This window comes from Lontra canadensis, unplaced genomic scaffold, assembly GCF_010015895.1.
Source record: "Lontra canadensis isolate GAN:19392208 unplaced genomic scaffold, GSC_riverotter_1.0 scaffold30, whole genome shotgun sequence".
Lineage (NCBI taxonomy): Eukaryota > Metazoa > Chordata > Mammalia > Carnivora > Mustelidae > Lontra > Lontra canadensis.
This window is the reverse complement of record NW_022631024.1, coordinates 18,940,925-18,967,636: the sequence shown is the minus strand read 5'-3', so window position 1 is coordinate 18,967,636 and position 26,712 is coordinate 18,940,925. Positions and strand designations below refer to the sequence as shown.

Below are 26,712 nucleotides of genomic sequence, written 5' to 3'. Positions count from 1 at the left end.
TCCATATTTGTATCCTTCTCTTGTGCCTGCATCACCTTCTCTCCGAGGCGCCCTCCCCGAGGACGTGCACCTCCAACACACACGCGTGATGTCATCAGAGGGTCAGGGTCGACGACCTCACTACCGTTGCCAAATACAGTCCAATGGCTTTGCATCTCTTCACCAGGAGGACGTAAACGGCATATCCCGGCGGGCACAGATCTTGTGCTAATGTTCGCTGAAGTGAGTCCCAGGAGGGCCCGTGCTGAGGAGGGCCCCTCCCTCACGGGTCCCTCCAGTCTGTTTCTTCCCACCGTGCATCACCATTCCCCTGGACTTTCCAACGGACCTTCCACGTTGGACAAAGTAGGCAACTGCTCGCTGTGCTTGTGGGTGTCGCCGGTTCCGTAGTCCCTTTCTCGGACGGCAGGTGGCCGTGCCCACGGGGACGCATGGCTTCCTTCTCTGCCTGGACGTGTCCTGATAGAGAGATTGTCTCTGCTTGCCCGTCCTTTGCTGACAGCTTTGTGCCTCCACCACACCCTGCTGACGCGTTTAGCCACGTTGCCGGATCTCCCACGGGGCTGCGTGATCGCGCCTTCCGAACCCGCTGCCACGGGGACAAGCTGCACAGACTGAGTCTGAGGTGACAGCAGTGGCTTGTGTCATGACTCTGGAAGCTGGAAGTCCGAGATCAAGGCGTGAGCAGGGCCGTGCCCCTCTGAAACCCGTAGAGGAGAATCTTTCCTGCCTCTTCTGGATTCCGGCCATCGCTGACAGCCCCTGGTGTCCCTTGGCGTGGAGACCCCTCGCCCATCTCTGCCTCCACTCCCAGGCTTCTCCCCAGCGTCCCTCTCCTCTTCTTACAAGGACACCCTTTATCTCTGCACTGGTCCCTCAGGACCTCATGTGAACACAATGCGTCCCAGACACAGACATGCTCTGCAGACAAGGTGTTCGGACTTTCACACGTCTCCTCGGGGGACATAACTGAACCCACAACACATCCCTACCGACAGGAGATAAGGATGCCTGCCTCCCTGCCATCCCACTGGCAGCCCTGGTGCCCCAGCCCGGGACGGCGTCTGTCAGCCCAGGATGGCGTCCATCCAGCCCGGGACTGCGTCCGTCCGGGAGCTGAGGCCTGGATCTCCCTGCGGCTGCTCCTCCCGGAGACGAGGCTGCGGCTGAGCACACTTTCTTCCGGCGCGTTCCCATCCCGCTTCGCTCGAATAACAACACTTCGTTGCGTGCCTGCCATGGGCAGCCCCGTTCTTGGTGCCACCAGGCAGCTAGCCATGAACACAGTGGACCCGGCCTCCTGTCCCGGTTAGCCGGTGTTCCCTTACGGGGACAAGATGAACAGGCGAGACACGCAGTGTGGCAGACGTGGGTCTCCCATGGCTTCTATAACAAGCGCCACCAAAGGCAGAGAATCCGATTCTCTCCCAGCCTCCTGCCCTGCCCAGGCCTCGACTGCAGCCCTAGGGACGGACGCCAAACTCCAACATCCGGGACCGTGGCAGATAAACTTGTGCTGTTTTAATCCGCAACCCGGGGGGTTCACGAAGGGGACCTGGACACGAATCGGGTTGTGGTGTGGGTTTTCAGTACGCCTCACTGCCCAGGTGAGCGCAGGTGGGTGGGTGGGGGCAATGACCTCTGTGTTTGGGGTTTGGGGGAGGGGCGCTGGCCCATCTGGGGAAAAGAGGGATGCCGAGTGAGTCAGGGAAGTGCTGGGAGACCAGGTCCTGAAAGGCCATGAAGTCGTGGTGGGAATCGTGGCTTTTCCCTCCGTGACACGACAAGCCAGTGGACAGGCTGGGCAGAGGGGAGCTGTCATGACCCCGGCCTTTAAGGGCCACTCCGATGTCTGCATTGGGCCTGGACAGCCGTGGCACCACCGGGGAGGCCGATGAATGAGTCACGAGGGAGGGGTCATTGGCCCCGGCATGCAGGCCCAGCAGCAGTTTTCAGGACCCAGCCCAAGATGCAGACGCAGGACCCTCATTCGAAAATCACGAAGAATTTCAAAACGCCACCAAGAGAGCATGAAGCCAAGTGCAGGGCCCTGCGTTTGGGGGTGGCATAGGGACACACAGGCTTCACCCGCGTGAGGCCGGCCTGCGGAGTGGGTGGCGGTGGGAGGAGGCGGATGGACACGTATATGGCGATAGGCACAGCCCCGGGGTCTGCTCATGGATCAGACGTGGAATGAGAAGCTGCAGGGACAGCTCCAGGGTCTGTGCCCCAACAGCCGGAGGGGTAGAAGCGCCGGCCCCTCCAGGGAGTGGGCTGGGAGTGGGAACGGAGGGCGGGCATCCCGCTGGGGACACACATCTGGGAGAGGTCACCATGCCGCTGCGGGGGAAGGCCCTGCGGCCCAGGGCCACCTCGGAGACAGAGGCTGGGGAGAAAGGAAGGACAGGGAAGGGCAGATCAGGGGCGACCCCCGTTGGGGGGACAGCCGTGAAGGAGGAAGAGTGGGGTAGGGACACGCAAGGGAGGGATGTCCTGGGGCCGCCTCCATGGCTCCTAACGTCGCTGGAGGGAGTCCAGGGCTGGCAGGGGACTGTATCAAGGAGGGGCATGGTGAGGGCTCGGGGCGTGTGGGCCTGCAGAGACAGGTCCTGAGAAGAGAGAAGACAACGGGTCAGTGACACAGACGCTCTGGAGCAGGACAGAGGGATGGGCAGAGGAAGAGCCGGGGGCTTTCTCCCCACCGGCGTAATGACACAGGAGGCTCAGCGCACTCCTGTGCCCGTGGGAACGATCTGGGGAAGGTCGGTGGGAGCGACAGGCAGCAGCAGGGTCAGCAGGCCCCGGGCCACCCAGGCCGGTGGTGCGGATGGAGCAGGGATGGCATCCAGTGTGGAGGCTACCGCCCGGGGGCTGGCATCTGCCCGCACCGCCTGCCCCGCCGTGCTGTGGGTGGAGGGCCGTGCAGCCCCTGCCAGCTGCCATCGGGGGCCACCACGGTGGGCTGAGTGCCCTGCAATGGGTACACATGGGGTTACCTGTGTGAGTTTGCTCCCGGGCCCTCAGAGCCGCTGCTGGTGACGGTCACGGACAGCACGCTGGTGACAACAGCCGGTCTTGGGCGGGATCCTGGCTGGACGGGGTGGGCTGAAGGACAGTCACTGCTGTCTCCAGGTGTGTCCCCACCTGTGTGCTGGGCCAGCTGGCGGGCCGTGCTGGGGACAAACAGGTGCGGCTGCGCAGAGCCACGTCCCCGCTCCCTCTGCAGGGCTTCCGAGTGGTGATGGGGGAGTGGACAGTCCCCGAGGCTGCCAAGAGGGACTCCTGCCCAAACCAGCTGCTCCTCTGCCGGGCCGGAGCCTAGAACATCCCTACAGGTCATTTCTGAGAAGTCCATGCTCTCCTTTGAATGGAGCTTTTAGGGTCATTTGAGGGCCTGGAGTATGGGACAGGCAGGCTTTGAGGTGAACCAGGGGTGGTCCCTGAGTAGAGCAGGGGACGTGGTGCCTGCGGGAGAGCATGGGAACCCGTGCACCCTGGAGCTCCTCAGCAGCCCTCCACACGGCCCTGCATGCGGGGCGGGGGGAGGAGCTTCCTGGTGTGGTGTGGGTTCAAGAGCACTGTCCTCTAGGAGAGTAAGTACTCAGTATTGCGGCAAACGGGGACGGATGGACCCGCACCTGCTGGGTGAATTCCTGGTTCAAGCCGCACTCTTCCTCCGGGACAAACCACAGTCTATTAGAGAAGCCGACCGCCACGCCCTGGGCGCAGACCTGGGATCTGGGTCCTGGAGGCCGTCTGGCTGCTGTTTGCAGAAGGGAGGTCAAGCGCCATCTCAGCTGACTTTGGCCCTGGGCTGAATCACACGGGTTCAGGCTCATTCTGTTCCCATTTCCAGGAACACATCAGCCCTGTCCCCAGACCTCTCCTCCACACCATGTCTGTGACATGTGGGCAGGGAAAAAGACTCACGGGGCACCTCGCTCTGCTGGTTCTTGCCCACCTGACTGCATGGTCCCGCACTGCCCCACCCCCCTAAATGCTGGTTCACGTGCAAGTCTGAGTGGGGACCCTGAGACCAGAGAGCAGGCCCCTACCCCCAGGAGCAGCAGCCACAGATCTGTGGGGGATACGAGTGTGACCCACTGAGGGTGGCCACCAGACACATTTATTGACAGAGCCCAGGTCACGGAGTCAGTCCCTTGCAGAGGAAGGCGCGGTCTCTCTCATTCACTCCTGGACAGAAAGGCTGGGACCAGGTCTGGGTGTGGAAGGTGACCCTTCCCTTGGGCACACAGACAGCAGGGGGCCACAGACCAGGACGGGGGACAGAAAGGGGCTCAGTGGACTGCAGGAGTTCAGGTGACCGTGATGAGGCCCTCTGTCCGGGTCTAAGTCTCAGGACAGGCAGGAGAGAGATCAGTCCATGATCTGGGTCCTCCCAGGACCAGCACCTGCAGGTCTGAGGAAGCTGTGGGACCATCACAGGTGTTGTCCCCAGTACATGCCCATTGATTCTGCGGGCCTCCGCCAGCACCTGCCCCAGGCCCTGGCCCAACACCGAGCACATGAAAGTAGCCTGCCCTCCATGTGCACAATGCTCCCACTCACAGCCGACCCAAGAAGAGCCAGGACTCCCTGGTCCTGGTTCAGAGCAGGTTAGAGACCCAGGAAGAGTCATTCACGTACTGCCTTTCCCACCTGAGCCCTGCACGGCCTTCCCACGGACTCGCTCTGCCCACCCTGCGCCCTCAGTGCAGGCAGAACATTTAAGACACACCTGCCCTTGAACCTTCCCCTGCTCTGGCTGTGATGCTTGGCCTGGTGCCCTGAGTCCTGCAGGCCTCAAGTCCTGAGAGCCTCAGGGGACCAGATGCTCAAAACAATGAGGGAAAGAGGAGCCCTGGGACCCGGACACGGGTGTGGAGAATGTGGGTCCTAAGTTACGTGCCATGTGGCTTTCAGAGTTCACATCCTGGAGTGAGTGGTCGTCGATCTTGGACAGGACCAGCAGGTACAAGACTAAAGGAGTTAACATCAACAAACCCTTTGAAGGGGCCCGGGATACAAGGATTACTCTGGAAGCATTGTTGTCTGTAATAACTGGTTACTAGTAATGGCTGAGGAGCAGAGACCTTGGAGCGCACCTTCCTAGTGCAGAGCTGCAAACACATCATATGTTTAGAAAAGCAACTGCTTTGCACAATCCATTGTGAGCTCTTCATTTTTTTTTTATCATAAGCTCTTTAAAGCAGAAGATAGAATAGTTGCTTTTTATTAACATTCACTCATTCATCAGATAGTCCCTGTGGCAGATCGATTTGCAAAATGTGGTCCCCTGCTATGTCTTGTCCCTGTGTGCCTTCTGTACCACGATGGTGGCCTTACAAGTGTCCCATGGCTAGGCCTGTGTCTCCTCTCCTTGAACCTTGGCAGACTTTGTGCCACTGCAACCAATAGGATACAGAGGAAGGGATGCCAGTTCATAAAAATGCCATGCCCTTCCTTCAACCTTGTTCTCCTGGACAGCTGCCCTTGACACCCTGCCACCATGCTGGGAGGAAGCCAAGCACCCACATAGAGAGGACCCCATGCAGGAGGTTCCAGCAGACCACCAGCATCCATGGCCCACATGCGAGTGACCAGTGCTCAGGTAAGTCCAGCACCAGAATTTGAGTCTTCCCTAGCCTCCAGGCCACCCCAGAAGCAAGCTGTCCTTCCTGAGCCCCACTTAATTAATGCAATTTGAGCACCAGTTTGCGGTGACCTTATGCATGGTAGGCATGGGGCAGAGTGGCGTTCATGGATGGGGCTGCCATCACCCAAACCTAACAGGTATGAGGTCGGCTGTGATCCCAGGCGGCAAGAGGAGGCTGGAGACGCATGGAAGGGGCAGAAGGCATGTGAGAGCCTAGTGGGCCATGGAGCATGGAGGGCCAGACTGTGGGTTGTCAATATATGCCACACATTCTTTGTTCTTTCAAGGAAGAAGTCTGCCACCACTGCTTCCTGTGGTTTCATGGAAAACCAGAACTAAATAACCCACAAACCCCATGAGCTACTGATGGAGTCTCCAGACAGAACATTCGAAGTGCCACCTGGCTGCTTGTGGAGGCCGACGACAAAGTGCCAGAGCAGAGGGAGGGAGTGAAAGTTGGCCTGTTCCATACAAGGGCCTGGGATGAGCTGCCTCTGAAGACATGACCACCTCTCCTCTCTGTCCCTCTGGGTGGTGAACACATCCACATGGAACAGATGGCTTCCAGGGTTCTATTTCCAATGCAGACAAACTGACAAACCAATCTTCTCCCCAAAAACAACTACAAACACTAACACTCTGGATGGACCCTGAAGGCACAAGCGTCAGGCAGAGGGGAAGTGGGCGTAACTGAGATTTGCACTTCTGTCATCCACAGGTGTGCCCGAGTGTGCCGTCTGCATCTATCCAAGTAAGATGGAGCAACGCCCAGAATCCAGAGTCTCATAACAAGGCAATAGTTTCCAAAAAGTGTTCGGCAACTGAGTAGGAAGGAAAGTGACACATCTGCAAGGGAAAAGACCCTGAGATAAACCCAGTGTTGGATTTACTAGACAAGGCTGCCATTTGCAACTATGCTCCATGAAGGGATGGAAAACACCGTCACAATTAACGGAAAGATAGAAAATCAGGCAGACAATGTCAAAGCATCCAAATGGAAATTCTGGCACTGAAAAAAAAATATCATGAATGAAAAAGGTTTACCTGATGGGCTTCATTAGCAGATTGGACAGGACAGAGAAGCAACTCAGTGAACCAGAATGCAGACCAGGGGATAGAAATCACCCGATGTGAAGAAAAGCAAGAAAACACTGTGGAAATAAATGGTACCTGAGCGATCTGAAAGTGCCAAGAGAAAAGCCTTCTCTGCCAGGAATTCTAGATCCAGTGAAAGTAGCCTCAACAGAGAAGAGTAAAGACATTTCCCCCGAAGGACAGCTAAGAGAATCCTCTTGCAGGACCCTACAGAACAAGAAATGGCAAAGGGGTTCCCTCAGGCAGAGGAAAATGATACCACGTGGAAATGTGAGTCTTCAGGAATGAACGAATAGCACCGGAAGTGGCAAGTATCTGGGTAAAGAGAAAACAAGAATTTTCCCTTTAAGTTCTCAGAAAAACACAAGACCAGCTAAAGCAAGACATAGACATTATCTTGGGAGTTTATCATGCATGTGAAGTAACACATTTGATGATGATCTTATAAAGGACAAAGGTGTGAACAGACCATTAACCCAGGTCGACTGAAAAATTAGGGAGCATTTGTTGTATCCCTGGAATAACCCCTAAAATAACAACACAAAGCTGCATAACTTGAACCTCAAGAAACAAATTATGATGGAATTATTTTTAAAAACAGTCACATAATCCAAAAGAAAGTAAGAAAGTAGGAGAAAAAGAATAACAAACAAACAAAAAAAGGAAAAAAAGACCAGAAAAGAGATATAAAACAACACACCTAACACTCACTAATTCCATTAATAGAATAAGTAAGTACTCCAATGAAAAAGGCAGAGGTTATCAGAATGGATCAAATGGAAAGTGAGATCTGTCAATACCGTCTACGAAAGAAGCATCTCAAGTATGAAGACAAAGCAGGCTGAATGGTGAGGGGGTGGAAAGCATACACCATGAAGACAGGAGGGTTAGAAGTTAAAGTAGCTTTATTCCCATCAAGTACAATAGACTTCCAAGACAAAAAATGTTGCCAAAAATAAAGATGGAGATTTTGTAAAGATAAATGGGTCCATTTGCCAGGAAGAGGAAACAAGCACAGAGTCTGAGAATGTATGAAACACTCATTGGTAGAACTGAAAGAAGAAAAACGAGGTCACACTCATAAAAAAGGGGGGGGGGTGCTGGAGAGAAAAGTCAATAGAAATGTAGAGGACCTGAACAACATCATCCATCACCTTGACAAAGTTGATACTGAACACTAAGCCCAGTCACTGAAAAATGTGCATTCCTCCCAAGTGCACACGGTCTGTTCCCCAGACAGACCGTATTCTGAGCCATGGAGCAAATAAACCAAATGTAAAAGGATTGAAGTCAGACAGAGTGTGCCCTCTGGACCCAGTGGCATTAAATTAGAAATCAACAATAAGAGATCTAGGAAACTCCCAAATGTATGCAAGCCAACAGCATCTAACATGCTCAAGGAGGACATCACAATGGAGATTAGAAAATATTTCACACAAAAGGGATAACAGAAACACAACAGGTGACAATTTATGGGGTGCCGTTAGAGCCGAGCATACAGGGAAATCCACGGTTCTAAGTGGCTTCTGTCAGAAATGAGCAAAGGTCCAAAATCAATCACCAAAATTCCTATCTCAAGAGCTGAAAAAAAAAAAAAAAGAGAGAGAGAAAGAGAGAGAAAATCAACTCAAAGTAGAATGGAGAAAGGAATAAGGAAAAGATATCAGAGAAACAGGAAACTAATAAAAATAGGAAAAATTGACAACAAAGCCAAGTGCTATTCTTTGAAAAGATCCAACAGTTGATTAAACCACAGCTAGACAGACCAAGAAAAAAAATGAGAAAAAAATCACAAAAAATCCGTATCAGAAATGAAAAAAATTGCTTATTTCAGATTGTTTTTTAAAAAGATTTATTTATTTATTTATTTTAGGGAAAGAGAGAGAGAGGGTGAGCAGGAGGAAGGGCAGAGGGAAGGAGAGACAGAGACAGAGAGAGACGATCTCAAGCAGACTCCTTTCTGAACAAGGAATGAGGAGCCGATGTGGGGCTCGATCTCACAACCCTGAGATCATTACCTGAGCCTAAATCGAGACTCAGATGCCTAACCAACCAAGCCACCAGACAACCTGCTATTTCAGAACTTAAAAACACAAGAAAATACCATGAATATCTTCATGCCGATATCTTCAACAACAGTAACAATTTGATAAGGGTATCATTAGTAATTTTACACTGGTGCATCTGATAAATTCCTTCTGGTGAAGAGGACAAATTCCTTGGACAACACTGCTTGCCAAATTTTGCATTAGAGGAAAGAGGACGTCTGTGTATCTCTATATCTTTTTTTTTTTTTTTTAAATGAGGTTTTGCAACAACCAGGGCACCTGGTGGCTCATTCCGTTAAGCATCTGCCTTTGGCTCAGGTCATGATCCCGGGGTCCTGGGATCAAGCCCCACATCAGGTTCCCTGCTCAGCTAGGAGCCTGCTTCTCCCTATCCCTCTGCCCCACTGTCTCTCTCTCTCAAACAAATAAATAAATAAAATCTTTTTAAAAAAGAAAAACGACAGCAGCATCTAGAAAGCAGTATTCCTCACGGACTTCGATGCCTATGCACAGCTCAGGGGACCCAGCAACCTACGGAAAGGGATGATCCATTAAGACCAAGCAGCGTTTCTCTCAGAATGCAAGGATGGTTTAACATGTGAAAATCAGTTAAGGTAACTGACCAGTATGAACAGCGTCAAGGAAAAACCAGGCACTTGTTTCAGTAGATACAGGAAATTCCTTGGACAGAATTAAACTTCAATCGTAATAAAATTCTCAGCCAACTAAGGATAAAGAGAACCACGAGGACAGCTCCATGAACCCACAGAAAACTTCTGAGCATGTGAGGCTCTGTTTTGGGACCCAAACTTCATCCCGTTTTGGGGACAGGAACTGAACTACTGAACCGGGTGAGCGTGTGTGACCAAACCCGGGACTTCAGGTTCTGCACTCTTGATGAGAACTGGGCACCTCGCAAAGGGCATCTTGCCAGGCACTGGCACGGGGCACCCGGAAACCTGTGGGTTGAGAAATGTCATTCGGTCTCCAGTCATCACTTTTGGAAACAACTTGTACCTTTCCTAACACTTCCACACTTTGCCCATAAAGACCGCTCCCTTCGACTCCTCAGCGGGACCCAGTGGGGCTGTTCCCCCAAATCCCAGTCCCGATACCCAAATCAGAGGTTCTGTTCTTACCCCAGTGCTTCCGTTTTCTCAGTCCACACTAACATCTATGGTATGGTAACATCTTGCTCACCGCGGTGAATGCTGTCCCCTCACGGACCCTGCTGTCCCCACTACTCGGCATTTACTGGAGGTCCTGGTCAGTGCAAGAGGGACTCCGCACAGATGTGAGAGGAAGTAAACCATCTCTGTCCTTGGGTGGAGCTGTGGGTCGAGCTGCAGCTGGAGGGAGGAGGACCAAAGGCTGTGCAGACCCTCGGAGCGAGCACCAGAAGAGACCCTGCGCTGGGATGGCCTCTCTTTAGCCCTTCCCCAGAGACAGAGAGTGGCTCCAGGGTGTCCCCCCAGCACCCCGGCTGGACAAGGAGGAGAAAAGCTGTTGCAAGAGAGGGAAGGGGCAGGAGCATCCCACCCCTATGAGGCCCCACGATTCCATGGCTCTTAGCACAGGCTGGACACCCCACGGGGCTAAGGATGGTGGCACCGGTGTGGTCTCTGCTGGCATAGCCAGCATCTGAGCAGTGACAAGGCACCGAGTCCAGGAGCGAAGCCGGGTGGCCTGGCGCTACCAGCACCCTTTCCTCCCCAAAGACCAGCAGCTGATGAGGGAAGTCGGCCATGGGTGACCCCAGGCCTGGTGCCCACACCCCGGGAGGCTGTGTCTGGCCCACCTGTCACATAGTGGGCTCTGGATCTACACCTGTCACTCCTGGGAGTCTGGAGTCAGTTTATCCGAGGTCATCGAGGGCCTGGAGAGGCTGGGAAGGAAAGGTGGGCACTCGGCTCAGCGCCTGGACGAGGGAGAAGCCGGGCAGCCTGCCGGCTCTGAGCACAGGCGGCCGACACCTTGCGTGGGAGCAGCCCCATTTGCTAAGAAATTTGCAGAGAGGAGAGGGGAGAGTTAGTGCCGTTGCCTTGGCAACCGCTCTGTCACATTGTAATGAGGCTGGCAGGGGAAGGAGGCTTGTCTTAAAGGAGCACGAAGCATATCGCTCAGCCTTCCAGAGGGGTCTCAGCGGGAGCTCAGCTCCTTCCCAAGCGCTCCAAGGCGGGAGCTCCAGGGCAGGACGCCTGTGGCACGACACCCACTGGGCCACGTCCCAGCCCAGCTCAGGGGCTCCTCGTGGTTTCCCAAGTGGGAAAGCTGGCAGGGTAGGAAGAAAGACAAGCATCTACACGGGCCAGCAGAGAGGTGTATCAGTGTCACTGGCTGTGGTCACCTGGCACCTGACTTTGGCCAGCCCAAAAGGGGTGAACCAAAGCACGGAACCCGGGGGAGACTGCTGGTGGCAGGGGGGCCGGCACCAGGTCCCCTGGAATCCAGAACTAGGACCAGCTCGCCAGGGGATTTTTCTTTTAAGGTTTTATTTATTTATTTGACAGAGAGAAAGAGAGAGGTGGGGGAGGGGCAGCCTAAGCAGGAGGAGGGGCAGAGGGAGAGGGAGAAGCAGCAGGCTCCTCGCTGAGAAGGGAGCCTGACGCGGGGCTCGATCCCAGCACCCCGGGATCGTGACCTGAGCCGGAAGCAGACGCTTCACCGACGGAGCCCCCCGGGGCCCCTCACAAGGGGACTTTGATGTGGGAGGTCGATATGAACAGTGTAAACCCTGAAACATGAAAATAACAGAAGCACTAGAAATAAACACAGAGCCAGGAGGGCAGCCAGAGGAAGAGCGAGTGACCCCTGCCCTGTGTCCACGCCGGGGCGTGTCGCATGGGGCCGGGATGGGAGCATGGGCCGGAAGCGTGTTCAGCTCCACAGCTCACGGGCCCCGGGGATTTCTCTTTCTCCTCATTAGCAGATTTTCTGGGAGACGGTGCTTGTGCTGTGGCGGTAAACGAGCTTCTAGTTCCCAATGTCTTCGGCTTCGCTTTGGTTTCCCGTCCTTCTGTCAGGTTCAAGTTCGATCTACTACTTCCAGGCTGCAGAGCGCGTGGGGGATGACCTCATCCTTCTACATCGGCGCCTGCCCGCCTCTCCCGAGAGTTTCTAGGGCTGAGCCTGTGTGTGCCAGGTACGGTCCCAGGCGTCTCCCACGCCATGGCCCGAGGGCTGCACCCAGCTGGCAGGAAGGGGCTTGGAGGGCAGGGCCCGGGAGGCTGACGAGTCCACATGGCAGGTCAGGACTCGGAACGCGGTCTTAGGGGACACCGTCTTACACTTCCGCAGTCTCCTTCCCCTGCGCACCTGCACACACAGGTGTCTGCACGGCCGCCCCCAGTGACGACACTGGTTATTCTGGGCGTGGGCTTCTGTTGCTCTCGCTGCTATGCTCTTCTTTGCATTTTATTTTCTTAAAGCAATACAAAAACGAGTATGTAACTTTAAAAAAAAACCCTGCTTTACTAAGATATAAAGTACATCCGGCATGATCGACCCATCGAAGCATACAATACAATGGTTTGGGGTATATTATTATTTAAGAAATTAGGCGTGTGTGTATGCGGACCCTAAAATCTTCACAACTTTTTAAAAGATTATTTATCTATTTATTTGGGAAGGGGACAGACAAGCAAGAACAGGAAAGGGGCAGAGGGAGAAGCAGACTCCGTGCTGAGCAGGGAGCCCCATGCGAGGCTTGATCCCAGGACCCCGGGGTTGTGACCTGAGCCGAAGGTAGGGGACCCACTGACCGAGACCCCAGGCGTCCCAAAACTTCTCTCAATTTTTAAGTGTCTAATTCAGGGGCACGGAGCACGTTCACCATGTCGTGCACCTGTTACCTCCTTCCAGGTCCAGACTTGTTTATCGCCCCACACATTCTGTCCCCTTAACACAAGACTCCCCTCCCCCCTCCCCCAGCCCTCTGTCTCCATGGCCCAACTCCCCCGGGTCTGGCCTGGTGGGAGTGGATTCTATGGGGTCCTTGCTTCTGGGTCTGGCTTTCCTCTCTTAGCACGATGTCCTCCAGGTCTGTCCACAAGCTCGTGTCAGAACGCAGGAAGCTGAGTGACAGCCCAGCCTGCGAACACACTACCTTCTTACTCACCTTCTGTCAAGGGACACTTGAGTCGTTTCAGTTTTCTGGCCACTGTGGTTAGGGGTGCCACGCACGCAGATGTCCAGACCTCTGTTCCAGGCTCAGCAGAAGGGGAGCTCAGGTGGCAGGCCCGGTGCCCTGAAGGCCCTCCATGACCCTCAGCACCTCCCTCCTGGTCCTTCCGAGTTTACAAAATGTTTGTACCAGTCCTGCATTCGGTCTTCTCAACAGCCTAAGGGGCCGGTACCGGCATCATTCATTCCTGTCCCACAGCAGTGTGGGACAAAACGCTTGGAGCCCCTCCCTGGACAAGACACCGGCCCCCCAGCTCCGCGCAGCCTCTCCCAGCGGCCCCCAGTGGCTGACGGGCCAGCGAGAACCCTCAGTGCAGGGGGAGGACGGGCAGCGGCAGTGGCAGAGAGCTCCGGGGGCGGCTCCTCTCCCCTTCTCCCAGGGGTCACCTGCTCTCGGGCTCTCAGGGCCCACCCCACTGGACGGCAGACCCCAGAGAGTAGGGGTCCTCCATGGCAGAGCCGCTCAGAGAGCGGAGGCCTGGCAGCCCACCACCGCCTTCTCTTCTCAAGGTGCCGGAGCCCACCTGCACCCCTGCCCAGAGGGTGCCTCCTCCAGTGCCCGGCAGCACGGGGACAGGCTGAGAGTTGGCACCCCATCCTGGCTCTACCCCTCCTCGGGTGACATGCTGTTACCCCCACCAGGGCTCCCGGTTCCCCGCCTGTGATGGGAGAAGCTCGAGCCATCCCACTCGCCGCTGGCAGCCCTCTTCCCAGAGTGCACTTTCCGACAGCTACGCACCGAACCATGGAGAAGAGAGACATGTGTCTAAGCATCTCTCATCACCTGAGCTTCTCAGAAAACAGGTGCTTGGGGACTTTTGTCCCCAGAAAGGGGTTTAAATGGGAAGTGGGAACCCCAGGACAAGCTGCCCTGGTCTAAGACTTGCATCTCCAGCAGGGAGTACATGTAAGAGGACAGCGTCCGGTGACAGGAAGGACAACACAATGCAGACCCCTGGGGGCCCCTTCCAGGCCTGTGTGCACCTGCCCCCACATGTATGGACACTAACCACAAACACAAGGACAGATCCTCACCCACACGCAGCCCCAGGACAGCTTCTGCGCCCCCATGCTGACCACCCAAGGAGGACAGGAAGAAGGCCCGCCCCAGTGCCAGATGACCTGCTTGCTAGCCCTGCCTGCCTTGAGACCCCCTTCCAGGGTCTGAGCGTCAGTGTATCGTCTCATGAAGCGCTGACACCTAAGGACACGTTCACCTTCAGTCTCAGTACCTCCTGGAGATGAGATGTCGAGCTTCCCCCGGGGCAGGGCGGGCAGGCCAGACCCTCCCTGGCGGCTGCTCCCAGCCCCGCCCCCTGCCACCCCCCTCCCAGATCGCTGGAGTCCAGAGCCCCCGCGGCCCCAGCCAGCCAGGATGGACTCTTCTCTCCCGAGTTAAATTTCCCCCGCCTTTTTGATGTCACATCCTGTCCCAGCCTGCTTCCCCGCCGCCGCCCTCCCCACTCCCGCGCGTGAGCGTGGCGCGCGGGTCCCTCTGCGCCACCCGGCCGCCTTCCTCGCAAACTTTTGGCACCCCCGCCCAGGCGCGCCGGAGCGGGTGGGGGAACGCAGGAGGAGGGGCCGCGGAGGGCCGCGCCCCGCCCGGGGACAGCGGGGACAGCGCGCAGGACGCGCTCGCCATGCAGAGCGGAGGCTCGGGGTGCTGAAGGCGCGGGGCCAGCAGAGCCGGGAGCGCGTCCGCGTCCACGCAGCGCCGGCGCCAGCACCAGGGCTCCTGCATGCCAGGACGGCGGCGGTGGCAGCGAGACATGCAACCGGCCCGGAAGCTCCTCAGCCTCCTCTTCCTCGTCCTGATGGGCACGGAACTCACTCAAGTACGTGCATCCAACGCCATTTTCCTCCCCGCGAGCGAGTGAGGGAGCGCGGCGGCCGCCCAGCGCGCTCGGGGACCGGCAAGTCCGGAGCGGCTGGCTGGCAGCTTGGCGCCTGGCTGGGGAGGGGGCCCGAGGGCAGCGCGCCGGGCTTGGAGGGAGGGGTGGGGCCGACCCCAGACTGCTGCGCGTCCCCACCTCCCGAACCCCCAGCCCCGGCCCTGAGCGGCTGTGAGGCTGCCCCCTCTCTCTCAGGACCCCCAGCCTCCCACTCCCCCAGAAGTTCAAAGGGCAGCTTGAGGGGCTCCTCCAGCTGCTACTGTCATCTGGGGGGAGGGAGAGGTTGCCGGGCAAGGTGTCCAAGCTCCTGGCGTTTCCAGAGGTAGCTCTGAGTCCCACCCCCACACCCCTGCTACAGAGCATCTCTGCCTTTGGGGAGAACACTGCCCTTGGGGGTCCCCAAGCAGGTGGTGGGGGCAATTGTGCCCGGGAGGCCAGACAGTGCGTGCCGGGCTGGGCGCATTGTGGGCTCCGCGCGGAGCCTGGGGTGGGTGGGTTGTGACCACATGCGCGGCAGGAAGTGTGAGTGGCAAGCCGCCGTGTGCGTGTGTGGGGACTGCTGGGCATTTGAAGCGGGCTTGCCATCCCCTGAACAATGTGTCAGTAGAAAGCCTGTGTCTGGCTGGCATTCTCCATTTTAAAAAATCCATTTCTGAGCTGGTAGGGCTGGGAGGAGGAGAATGGTCGACTGAGAGCACTGGAATGGGGGTGTTGCTTTGGCACCGGGGTGCTGGGTTGAGGCTGCCAGCTTCAGGAGCCTGGCTGCTCAGGAGTGACATTAAAACGCCCTTTCGATGGTGCCACTGTGCCACGCTTGGAGCTGAGGGATGCTGGCCCCTCGGAGCTGCAGGTCCAGGAGGTGGACGGGCGGCCCCACACCTTGGCCACAAGCCCCAGCTGCCCCTGGTCCTCCTTTCCTCCCTCTGTCTCCCTCCATCTCAGGGTAAAAGAGGAAACAAAGAGGCCGAGAGGTGGATCACAGGAGAGAAGGCTCTGGAACAAGCTTCCCTTGTCCCGCCTTGAAGCCCTTGCCGGCTCCCTGGCTCTGCTCAGGAAGGCGGGGGGAGGTTTCTCTTGCTCCCACTGCCCTTGGAGACCCCTTCCCTGGTGCCCCCAGATAGTCGGCTTCCCTGGAGAGACTCTGCACAGTCTCCGGGAGAGAAGTTTTCTTGGCGCGGGGAGAGCCCAGCCGGAGGGCTTGTGCGCCGTGGATGGAGACCTTTGCACGTATGCACGTGCATGCACACGCACTCACACACACGGGCACACACGGGCGGAGGGAGCCGGGCAGGGGTGATTGGCAGCATGTGCCAATTTTGGGAAAGAGATAACTAGCTCCCCAGGGCCCCCGAAGGGGCTGTCCTGAGGGCCCTCCGAGCCTCGGTGGCCTTCTCGATTCCAGGCACCCTGACCACTGACGGCTGTACTCCGGCGGTCTCCTCCTCCCGATCTTTTTAAAGATCCCCTGTTCTGGGAAGAAACTTTCCGTTCCGCTTCAATTGGAAGCTTTGTGTTGGTGGCCAAAGTGTTTGATGGTCTGATGGTCGTGCCACCCCCCCCGCCCCCGCCCCCTCCCCCTCCCCCCTGCCGAGGGTCAGCCAGCCGCTGCCCACACACCTGCCTCTCCTCCTGCAAACAGGTCCCCCTTCCAGACCCAGGTCAGCTCCCGGCCCCTGCCCCTCTGCACCAGCCAAGGGAATGGTGTTGTTTTCCTGTTTCTGATGCGGAGCTACGGATGGAGGATGGATGTCTCTGGGGAACCGTGTCCCTCAGGGCAGCCCGGAGGCACGGCCCCACCCTCCTGGGGCTGCCTCTGGGGTTGGGCTATCAGAGTTTTGTCTGGTGGAGGCCTATTGTCCTGAACTGGGGTGGGATTTTAGAACAAAGACTCAACCAGCTTAAATCACTAGGATTGTTCCTAGTCTAGAAAGGTTCTGCGAGTGGCCAGCAGCTCCAGAGAGCCCCTCGACCTGGTCCTGCCCTGGTGGCAGGAGCCCCCGTGCCATGGGGGCTGGGCCAGGGGCCTGTCCCCTTAATCAGTAGCCTCTAAGGTGGGGAGCAGAGAGGGGAGCGGGTGGGGGCCAGAACCAGGCTGTTTGGAATTGAGAGCTGCATGGGGACATCCACACTCAAGAGTCTTGCTTTCTTGATCCTGAAGTGATTCAACCCTGGGAAGCCACACCTCGCGGCCTCGTGCACAAAGCTCCGAATGCTGGTGAACCCCTCAAATCAGCCAACAGAGAGCCGAGCACTGGAGGCTGAGCCCTGCGGGGTCTGTCTCCCTCGCCTGTCCTGCTCCTCTCCCATTGTCTAAGTCACTCCCACGGCCGCACCCTCCCTTTGGAGACCCTTCCAGAGCTCTGCACGCAAGGCTCCAGGGCCGTCATGATAGGGGTCAGCCCGCGTTCAAGTGGGAACGCGTCAGAAAGGCGAGGCTCATACCTGCGCTTCACGTGTGCGGCCAGAAGGAAGCGAGGGGCGGGGCGGGGGAGAGCAGCACACGGCCGCGCCATCTGTCCCCCCACAGCGCGTATGATAAGCCGCTCGGTCCAGTGCCAGCCAGTGATGGACGGCTCACTGCCTGCCAGGCGGGTGGGCCCCATGAACCCTGTCCTCAGTCGGAGAGACTCCTGACTTGGTCTCGTTCTTCGATTTCCAACCAATGGCTGGCGCTTCCCGCTCCTTGAGAAGTGCCTTAGGAGTTTCCCGTGGGTGCGGGGGAGCTGACCCTTCCGTCCTGGGGGAGACTGGGTGTGGGGGGCCTGGCCCCTCTGTCCTGGGGGAGGCTGGGTGCAGGGGAGCTGTCCTCTCTGTCCTGGGAGAGACTGGGTTTTGGGGGAGCTGACCCCTCTGTCCTGGGGGAGGCTGGGTGTGGGGGAGCTGACCCCTCTGTCCTGGGGGAGGGGGCAGCTGGGGCTACCTGAGCCCCAGGCCCATCTGGTCCAGCAATAGGGGCATGCTGTCTGCATAGGAAGGTGTGAAATGAGTGGGGGCTCTATAGTAACGACTTGACTCGGCTGCCCTTACTTATACCAGGCGCCATTGGGGTGACCTTGAGAAAAGCCCTTAGCCTCTTAGTATGAACTTCCACCTTTTAAAAACGGGATGCCTCTCAAAGACGTCGGCCCCCGACCAGACCCCGTCCTGCCCCGTCGCTAACCCGCCCCCGGGCTGTTCTCCAAGGCCAGCCGGTGGGGTTTGGCACAGTCAGACCAGGCTCGCGGTGCAGAGCATGTCCAAGCCCTGTGGTCTGGCGTCTGGGCTGACAAGCTTCGTGGGAAGACCCAAGGCTCTGCCGTAATGGTTTGTGTAAGAGGCAGGAGAGTGTGTGCACCCAGGGCTCTGGGGTCGGAGCAGGCGATGTGCCAGCCCGTGGTCCGGTCCGAGCAGTGAGCCGGGGCAGGGGGCAGGCGGCAGCAGGGGCGGAGGGGGCTCCCCGTGGAGGCTGACCTCGCAGGAGCAAGGGTGTGTGGAGGAATCCAATTTATTCTAACAGAGAAGCAGGGCTCCTGTCTGTAGCCAGGCTCGGCCTTTCTTAAGGACGTCAAGCCTCGCCCCCACACCCTGAAGGGCTTCCAGCTGTGAACCGTGAACTCGAGGGCTGAGTGTCTTTGTGCTTGTCAGGGCCGCTCCAGGAGCCCGAGTCCAGATGTGAGCAAAGCCAACTCCCCTGGGGGAGGTGTGGGTGGGCTCCATGCACGGACAGGACAGCTGGGGTGGGGTTAGTCCCTTAGAACCCTGCTGGGACCCATCACACCAAATCCATTCTCTTCTGAGATTCTGCCTGTCCCACAGGGGGAAGACACAACCCGCTCCCCTGAGCAAATTTAATGAGGATAAAACAGCCCAGTTCTGTGACCTGTTGGAGTCTAACCTTGGACGGATGAGCCCACTGACCTCCTGTCCAGCTGCCCTTGTCCCTGGCCTCCCCCGTCTGCACTGGATGCTAGTGGTAGTGGTGGGGAGGTGGGGGGCTCAGGCGCTGTGGTCTTTCCCCGAACCAGTTAGTTCATGACGCACCGCATTTCAGGAGGGTCTGTAAGCTCCCTCCCGCCTTAGGGCTGGTCCAATAGAGGAGCAGGGAGGGGACCGCCCCCCCTTCCCAGGGCAGGGAGGCGCTGGGACACCAGGACAGCACAAAGCTGTAAATCCTCCTTGGCAAATCACGGAGAGCAATTTGCTTCTCATTCCACTGACTTCCGCCTTCCCCAGTAAAAAGAAAGGTAATTTTCTGCCTTGGGTTGTATTTATTACTAAAGTTATCAGGCCCTGTAATCAGTATTAACATCACCGTGGAAAGTAATACAAAACTAATTACTAGCTAAACTGAATTAGATACACGGCCACTGCCAGCCAGGCTGACAGGCAGAGGAGCCAATTTTTGGCTCTGAAAGGAGCACTGAAGATGTTCCTCACACTCTGAAAGCAGCCGCTGTAGGGCCCACCCCATGGCAGGGCCCCCCGACCGTCCAGGCGGCTTGGCCCCTGGGCAGCAAGTGGAAGCGAAGATGTCCATCCCTTCGCTTTCCGGCTGGTCACAGGCATGAGAAACTCGCCAGACCCTCCGGCACAGGGTTAATCCCAGCAAGGAGGGTGACTGTCGGCTGGGTGTCCCCGAGTCCCACTGCCCGCCAGGAGTGCCATCCGGATCTGCAGGGGGCAACCCAGTGATCCCGTGCGGCATCCTCACGGTCCAGCCGAGGACCCCGAGGCTGGAGGGGACGTAGCTGAGAGCCCTGGTGCGCCCCAGATCTGTCTGCCACCTGAGACGCTGGGCTCATGTTTCTGTTAAGCTGGAGAGGAAGCGTGCAAAGCAGAGGGAAAGGCTCAAGGTCATGAGCGGCAGCCAGAAGGTGCCCGGAGCCATCGAGCCAGACCTGTAGACCTTTGCAGGGCAGCCCTGGGGCGTCTGGTCGGCCGAGTCTCCAGCGGCCGGCCCCGTGCTCTGACCTGGAAACTCAGCTTTCGAAGGGGAGCAGCAGAGCTCCGCAAACATTTTGGGGTGGTGCCCATGTTGTGGTCTCCTTCCTACCATGAAGGGTGGCGGCCTCGAGCAAGTCGCCATCCCCGGGGGCGTCTGGGAGAGCGCACCCAGTCCCCACCCCTCAGTCCTCCGGGGAGTAACGTGAGGTGTGAGGAGGTTGCTCTGCGCGTCCTTGCGGGTCCCAGCATCTGCCTGAGGGCTGAGTCCGAGAAGCCGCAGAACACACAGACACACTCCGCCAACGCTGCTTGTGGCGGACGGGCCGGAGGTCCCAGTGACACCATGTGAGGCTCTGGGCGTCACACACGCAGCCCCGGGGGAGGAGGGACCAGACCCCGCTAACACCAGCTCGCCTCCCTCTGGGCCCGGGCTGGATCTTAGGAATGGCCAGATGGCAGAGGGTGAAGGTGCCTTCTTTGCTCTCGGGCAGTGTTTAAAGACTCGAGCTTTCCAACCCGCTTGCTCTGATCTGGGCGGCGGGGATTGGTCCTGTGTGGTCCATATGCAGGGTTTAATGACACCTACAGTCGTGGGTCAGTCGGGAGGAGAGCGGGCAGCGTGGGGGCAGCCTGGGGAGAGGCGGGCGGAAGCCCCATCTGCAGCCCCGCTCCGCGATCAGCAGCCCCGCTCCCGCGGCACCAGCGAGCATGGCAGAGACTTCTCCGGGTGCGAGATGGCTCTCGAGTGTGGCTCTGGGAAGAAAGCAACTCCCACTTGTTTCAAGTGATGCTTGGGGTGTCTGAGGGTTGAAGAGAGAACAGAGGTGTGTTCAGACATGTTATAAATAGCGAGCTCAGCCCGCAGGGTGTTGGTGTTAAACCTGACAGCAGAGCGGGATTCGGAGCGGGAACGGGGATGGGCTCTCAAACAAACCCCGCCCGCGGACGTGAGTCCCTGGGCTCCTGCCCTGCCCCGTGCACCCCGGCTACAGATCTCCGGGCAGCCCAGCCTCCAGGCCTTGTCCTGTGGATGCAGAGGCAGGGGCAGGGCAGGTCAGCTGCGAAAGGGGAGCGGGGAGAGGGTGCCGGGGGCATGGCATCGAGGGACTCTCTTTCTCCGGAGACAACCCTCCCTCTGTTGTTGCTGGCCGGGCAGCCTTCTGAGGCCGAGTCCGGGCCCAGCGGGCAGAGGGTCCTAATCTCCGAGGGCAGAGCGCGGGCTCTGGGAGGGAGGAACGTGTGGCAGAGCCCAGGTCCTGCTTTGAGCGGGTGGTGACTTCTGGGGGCCTCGGCCTCCACCACTGGACTGAGCGTGGACTCGCGGATGTTTCCATGACTCCATCACCTTCCGATCCACGTCAGGAACCGTGAGCTCGTGCCAGGATCACTGATTGACTCAGTAGAAACGAGCCCGTCCTTCTCAATCTGTTACAGGGACTTCCCTTAATGGACAATGGGAAACAGTGATGTTCGTGTGGGATCCCCGAAAACCACGAGCTCAGCCCACAGGGCCCTGCAGAGTTATCTCGTCTGGGCTCTTCGAAGGGCCTCTCCCCGAAGTGGACCCCATTTCCGCTGGGCAACTAGGAGGACGTGCAGCCGTGGTCTCCCGGTCTGGACGCAAGCCCATCTGAGGCAGCCTTTATGAAAGCGGCATAGAACTTTCCAGAGCGGGAGCAGAGAGTGTGGGGGGCAACAGGGAGGGGCCATGGGCAGCCAGCTCTCTGGACGGACAGAGAGTCAGGACTGAGGGCTGGAAGGGGATGTCGTGGCTTAGGGAAGAAGCAGGCCCAGGGACAACTGTGGGTCACAGAGCACCCCCCCCGGGAGGCGGCTGCTGTCCCCACGGGGCCGGAAGAGACACCGTGAGTCCCAAAACCTCAGAGGAGTTTGAGCCTGCGTGGCCGGTGGAAGGAAGTGGCCTGGGAGGAGGCTCGGCACCGGGTCGGGCCAGCTCCCTGCAGCTCAGTGAGTGAGCTTCGAGCGGCGGCTCCCAGAAGCGACCGAGCACGTGTGGGGCAGGCTGGTGGCGGCTGGTGGAACCCTGGCCTGGGTCTTCTGGACCCGCTCCGGACATGCTGTCCCGGTGGTCGGCCAGAGAGCAGAGCGTCCTCAGCAAAGTGCACGTCAGGCCTTTCCACACGGCCCAGCCCCACGGCGGCTACGGCCAGAGCCCCTTCCCTGCAGAGGGCCCGGCAAGTGCACGGGGCTGGGCCAGGAGGGGACCCCCCTCCTTGGGAATGGGTGTGAGGAGCGGTGACCCTGTCCACCGCCATCCCGCCGGGGTCGAGCCAGAGGCCATGGAGGGCGCGGAGTAAGGGGACGCTTGCACTGGCTGCCCGTGGTGGGCTTCCATGGCTGCTGGGTCAGGTCGCCCGTGGGCTCCTCCCAAGGTGCCCGGCCCCAGACCAGACCCTTTCCGTGCTGCAGGGTGTTCTTCCCAGCAGGAAGCAAGCGGAAAGGGCACGTACGGGCTGCATGGACCCCTCCCTGTCTCCCACGTCTGTCTTCCCTCTTCCCCCCCGCAGCTATGTGCAGAGAGCTTGAGGAAAATGAGCAGGGTTTCCTAACAGCAAAAGAGCATCCAAACTTGGTTCTTTGGGGGTGTCCCTTGGCTCCGACTTGAGCAGAGTGGACCCGTGTTCTGTCTGTGGCACGGAGACGCCCCGAGTTCCTCCCCGCTGGCCACAGGGATGCGGTGGGCCTTCGTCAGGTCGTGCTCTGACACCGCCCAGATGCAGTCCCCTAGAAGAGGGACGCAGCTCTCAGCAGGAGGGTCCTTCGGTCGGCCCTCCTTCTGAGAGCTCTGAAGCCCTGGGCCCTCGAGGCCAGCGTTCTTGTTTTCATGTGTGCTGGTGAACTTGCAGAGTCCACCAAGGTCAAGGCTGGAGGATACAGACCTGGCTGGTCCCCCCCAATTCACATGTTGACATCCTAACCCCAAAACGTGACGGCACTGGGAGGCGGGGCCTTCGGGAAGCCCTTTGGGAGGCACTCTGCCGACATGACAGGCTTAGTGCCCCAGATGTGGCGAGGAGGCAGCCCCCCCAGAACGCGACCACACCAGCCCGTGCTCTCGGACGCCCAGCACCCCCCCCCGCTGTGAGCCACAAATATCTGTTGTTTACAAGCCGTCTGCCGGTGCTGCTTTGTCACGACAAAGGGAGCAGACACCATGACAACAGTCGGGCGGAGGGCCACCACGTTTTGGGGCTTGGTCCTGGGAAAGGCAGGCGCCCCAGGTGACCTTGGACAGGTCTCGTCATCTTTCTGAGCCTGACCCAGTGAAAGCATCGCCCAGGGGCGTCCACCACGATGAAGGGACGTCGCGCCCCCGGCGTGAGGGTGTCCGGGGCTCCGCGCCTGCTCCGTTAGTGCTCCGGGGCTCTGCCGCATTATGAACCTAAGTGAGGTCTTGCTTCTAGGGAAATCGTGTGGAAACTGGGATTTAAGTTCCTCCTCAGGAGCATGTGGGGTTGGCCGGCGCCAGGGGTCTGTGATCCAAATGCCTCATTCTTCAACGATTCATAGTTTGCTTTGGGAAATACGGTGCGGCCTTCTAAATCAGATCACACTTGCTCGAGGCTTCTCGGATGACCCTCTCCAGCGCACGAGGAGCCGTCGTCTCTCCTACTGACTCATGGAGTCCGGCCACTGGAGAGGACTTTGGTTTGGGACTGGATGAGTCGGAAGTGACTTCCCTCCAACCTCCAGCTCATCAGATCAGGGGTGCAGGGCAGGGAGACAGGGGTGCATGCCAAGGTGATAGGGGTGCAGGGCAGGAGGGCAGGGGAGCAGGGTAGGGGGACAGGGATGCAGGGCAGGGCAGCAGGGCATCAGGGGTGCAGGGCAGGGGATACCGTGGCAGGAGTGCGTGCTAAGGTGGAAGGGGTGCGGGGCAGGGAGGCAGGGGTGCAGGGCAGGGAGGCAAGAGTGCAGGCCAAGGTGATAGGGGCATAGAGCAGGGGGCAGGGGTGTAGGGCAGGGGGTCAGGGGAGCAGGCAGGAGTTCAGGGGAGCCAGGCAGGGCAGCAGAGGAGTAGGGCAGGGTGGTGGGGGTGCATGTCAAGATGGTAGGGGTGCAGGTCTGAGCGGCAGGGATGCAGGCTGCCAGTGAGTCAGGAGCAGGGCTATACCCGCTGCACACCCCTGTTCTGTCTACACACACCGTCTGGGAGGGAGGGACGTGAGCGATGCCTCTGTCCACTTCTTTATAAACACCGACAAGGAAGAAAGAGGTGGAGAGGAGGGGCTGAAAGGCGTCTGGCTGGGTGGGGGCTGGCTTCCCCCCGACCTCCCAGGGCCAGCTCTGCTCCTGAGCCATGCAGGAACTCCGAGGCACCGTCCGCGTGTGGCAAACCCGGTACGAGTAACCCAGAGCCGCGTGTTTAAAAACCAGCCTCCCAGCCATGACTTGGGGGGGGGGTGCCAGAAACCCTCCCCCCGGCTCGCCAACGTGACTGCAGAGGGGGTTTCCCCAGGCCAGCCCCGTGCTGTGCCCAGGGTCAGAGCGAGTTCCAGGCAAGCGGAGCAAAGCTGCTCAGCAGTCCCCAGACCTTCCTGCCTGTGCCAGTCCCTCGGACGGAGCGTCATCTCTGTCATCTCCACTGGCCTGGGCTCCGGTCTCTCCAGGGAGGAGCCCGGCCAAGTTGGTGTTCTAAAGATTTAGAGTGCCAACTGAAAATCCTTACGGACATTACTGACATCAAGTGAAATCAGATGTTCTTCAAAATCAGGAGCTTTTTGTCGTTGCCTAATTCTTGACATCTGCGCATCTGGAGTCTCACCACCCGAGAACGAGGCTCTGCTTGACGGGTGCTGTTTCTGTGCCCAGGCAGGACCGCCCTCAGCCTCTGCGTGTCTGTTAGCAGCAGCAGCAGCTCTCAGGAGGGGTGGCCGAGGTCTCTGGGCGGGGTTGGGGGGCGCACGTCCCAGGTCTGCCATTCACTTAAACCCTGATGGCTCCGTGGAGGGCCCTCCTGGGTACATTTTGTCTGGTGCCAAGCAGGATACCTCCCTGCGTGCCAAGGCTGCACCTCCACTAACCGTCCAGTCTTTGTAATACCTGCAGAGAAAACAGACGATCACAATTATCAAACCCATTTCATAGATGGGGAAACTGAGGCACAGGAGGGCTACTTCCCTGGCTAGCGTCTTCCAGCTGGTGGCCGGCTGTCCGCCCTGAGTCTGCATTCTCATTCTCGGCGCTGAGTGGCTCATCCGTGATGCTCCCCTCTGGCCAGGGCGTGTCCTCGGTTGCAGTCCCGGCAGTCTGCTCTGGCACTGGGACAGTTTCTGTCCGGGGCCATACAGCGCTCTGTCCCCGTGTCTCGGCCTTGTCCCGGGCTCGGTCCACAGCGCGCTATCCCCGTGTCTCGCACTAGCAGGTTAGAAGCAAGTACGTGCTGCTTCTAGGGCCTGAGAGTTTGTAGATGGGGTTGAGTTCGACCTGGAATTCTTCCCACTAAGTTAAGTGGCCACTGTCTGCAGGGGCATTTGAGTGTGTGATTTGGGCTCCGAATCCGTTCGTCGTGTGCCAGCAGAGGAAGGAGGCAGGGCACTGGTCGCCTCCCTGGTGACCTGGTGCGACCTGGGCTCCCCGGGGCTCCGCGGAGCCTGCAGTACCAGCACACGCTGGGAGATGGCGCCCTTCCCCAACGCTTGGAACTGGCCTCCCGCACTCCCCATGTTCCTCAGCGAAGCCAATCAGGAAACCAACCCTCCCGCCAGGTCTCACCCCGCACTCAGGCCAGGACATTCCTGGCTGTCATCAAGTCCCCTCTCTGAAAGGGGATGGAGCAGAGTGAAGCCCCCAGGAAGGCTGGCCCCTCGCAATCCCCTTTCGGAAGGGGGTTTATTCTCACCCAGGCAGCAGCGATCCGGGGAATTCTTTGCTTCCCAGAGGGCTGGGACAGCTGGACGGGGACTGGAGGAGGTGGCTTTCACCCCCTGGAAGCTTCCTGTGAGGCTAAAGCCCTGTGCAGGGTGCGACCCAGTCAGCCCCGGGCGTCCGAGACTCGCACGTGTCCTGGCCGGACGCTGCCGAAGGCCGGGCACTTGAGCTAGAATGCCCGGCCCCTCTCCCCCAGCACCGGGGCTTGGGAGCACCACTCGCCCCCCAACCACAGACCCCAAGGCCCCCACCCAGGGCCATGCTCCTTGAGGGCAGGGCACCTTTAGCTCTCCGGCTGAGATGCCTGAGCCACAAACTTGCACCCAGCTCCTGCCCTGAGAGCTGGGCACTGCACCCCTCCTGCACACACGGACCCCTCCCACCCACACCCAGGAGCCCACAGTGGTGGGTGCCAGCCACTGCCACGAGACCCTTTCTTCCCAGAGGCATTAGAGCACCCACCCCTGCTCCCAGAGAGCCCTCCCCTTTACACTTCTTTCCCTCTCCCCCGGGGCTGGGGCAGGAGACCCCCTCCCAGCTGGGCTTCAGGGGGCAGCAGGGCTGGCCTGGGAAGCGTGGAGCCACCCCCAAGCAGGTCCCCAGCAGCCAGGGCTGACCGCCTGCTCTGGTGGGGGGTGATCCCAGAGGGATGCCGAGGCCTGACTCAGCCGGGAGGGTAGCCAGGGCGCACCGATCTGGACAGCCGAGCCACCGAGGCGCAGCAGGCGGATTTCAGGACCCCGGGGCGGTGGTCACCTTTCCTCCCCGAACACCGGTCTCAGCTCCTGGGCGGCTGGGGTTTGCAGGCCTCGCTGCCAGCAGCCAGGGGGCGGCGGGGAGCCGGAGCGGAGAGGAAAAATCCACCCATTTCCTGGGCAGATTGCGTCGGCCGCCGCCCGGCCGTGTCCCCGCCTCCCGGCCGCGGCCCCCGCGCGCAGCCCGCGCGGCGCTCAGAGCCGGAGCCCGAGCCGAGCCGGCGGCGGGGCGCGGGCGCAGGGCGCGGAAGGGAGGCGGCACCGCGGAC

The 26,712-nt window shown here is 58.9% G+C and overlaps 1 protein-coding gene across 1 annotated transcript in view; it reads left to right on the top strand.

Annotated features, from left to right (window-relative positions):
- Positions 1-14,455: 14,455 nt before the first annotated feature.
- OLFM1 (olfactomedin 1) overlaps positions 14,456-26,712 on the top strand; it is a 35,202-nt gene continuing 22,945 nt past the window's right edge. Inside the window, exon 1 of the mRNA XM_032866234.1 lies at positions 14,456-14,817. Within this exon, the coding sequence (XP_032722125.1) occupies positions 14,721-14,817 (97 nt within the window). The 5' untranslated portion in view covers positions 14,456-14,720. The remainder of the gene's footprint in view (positions 14,818-26,712) is intronic.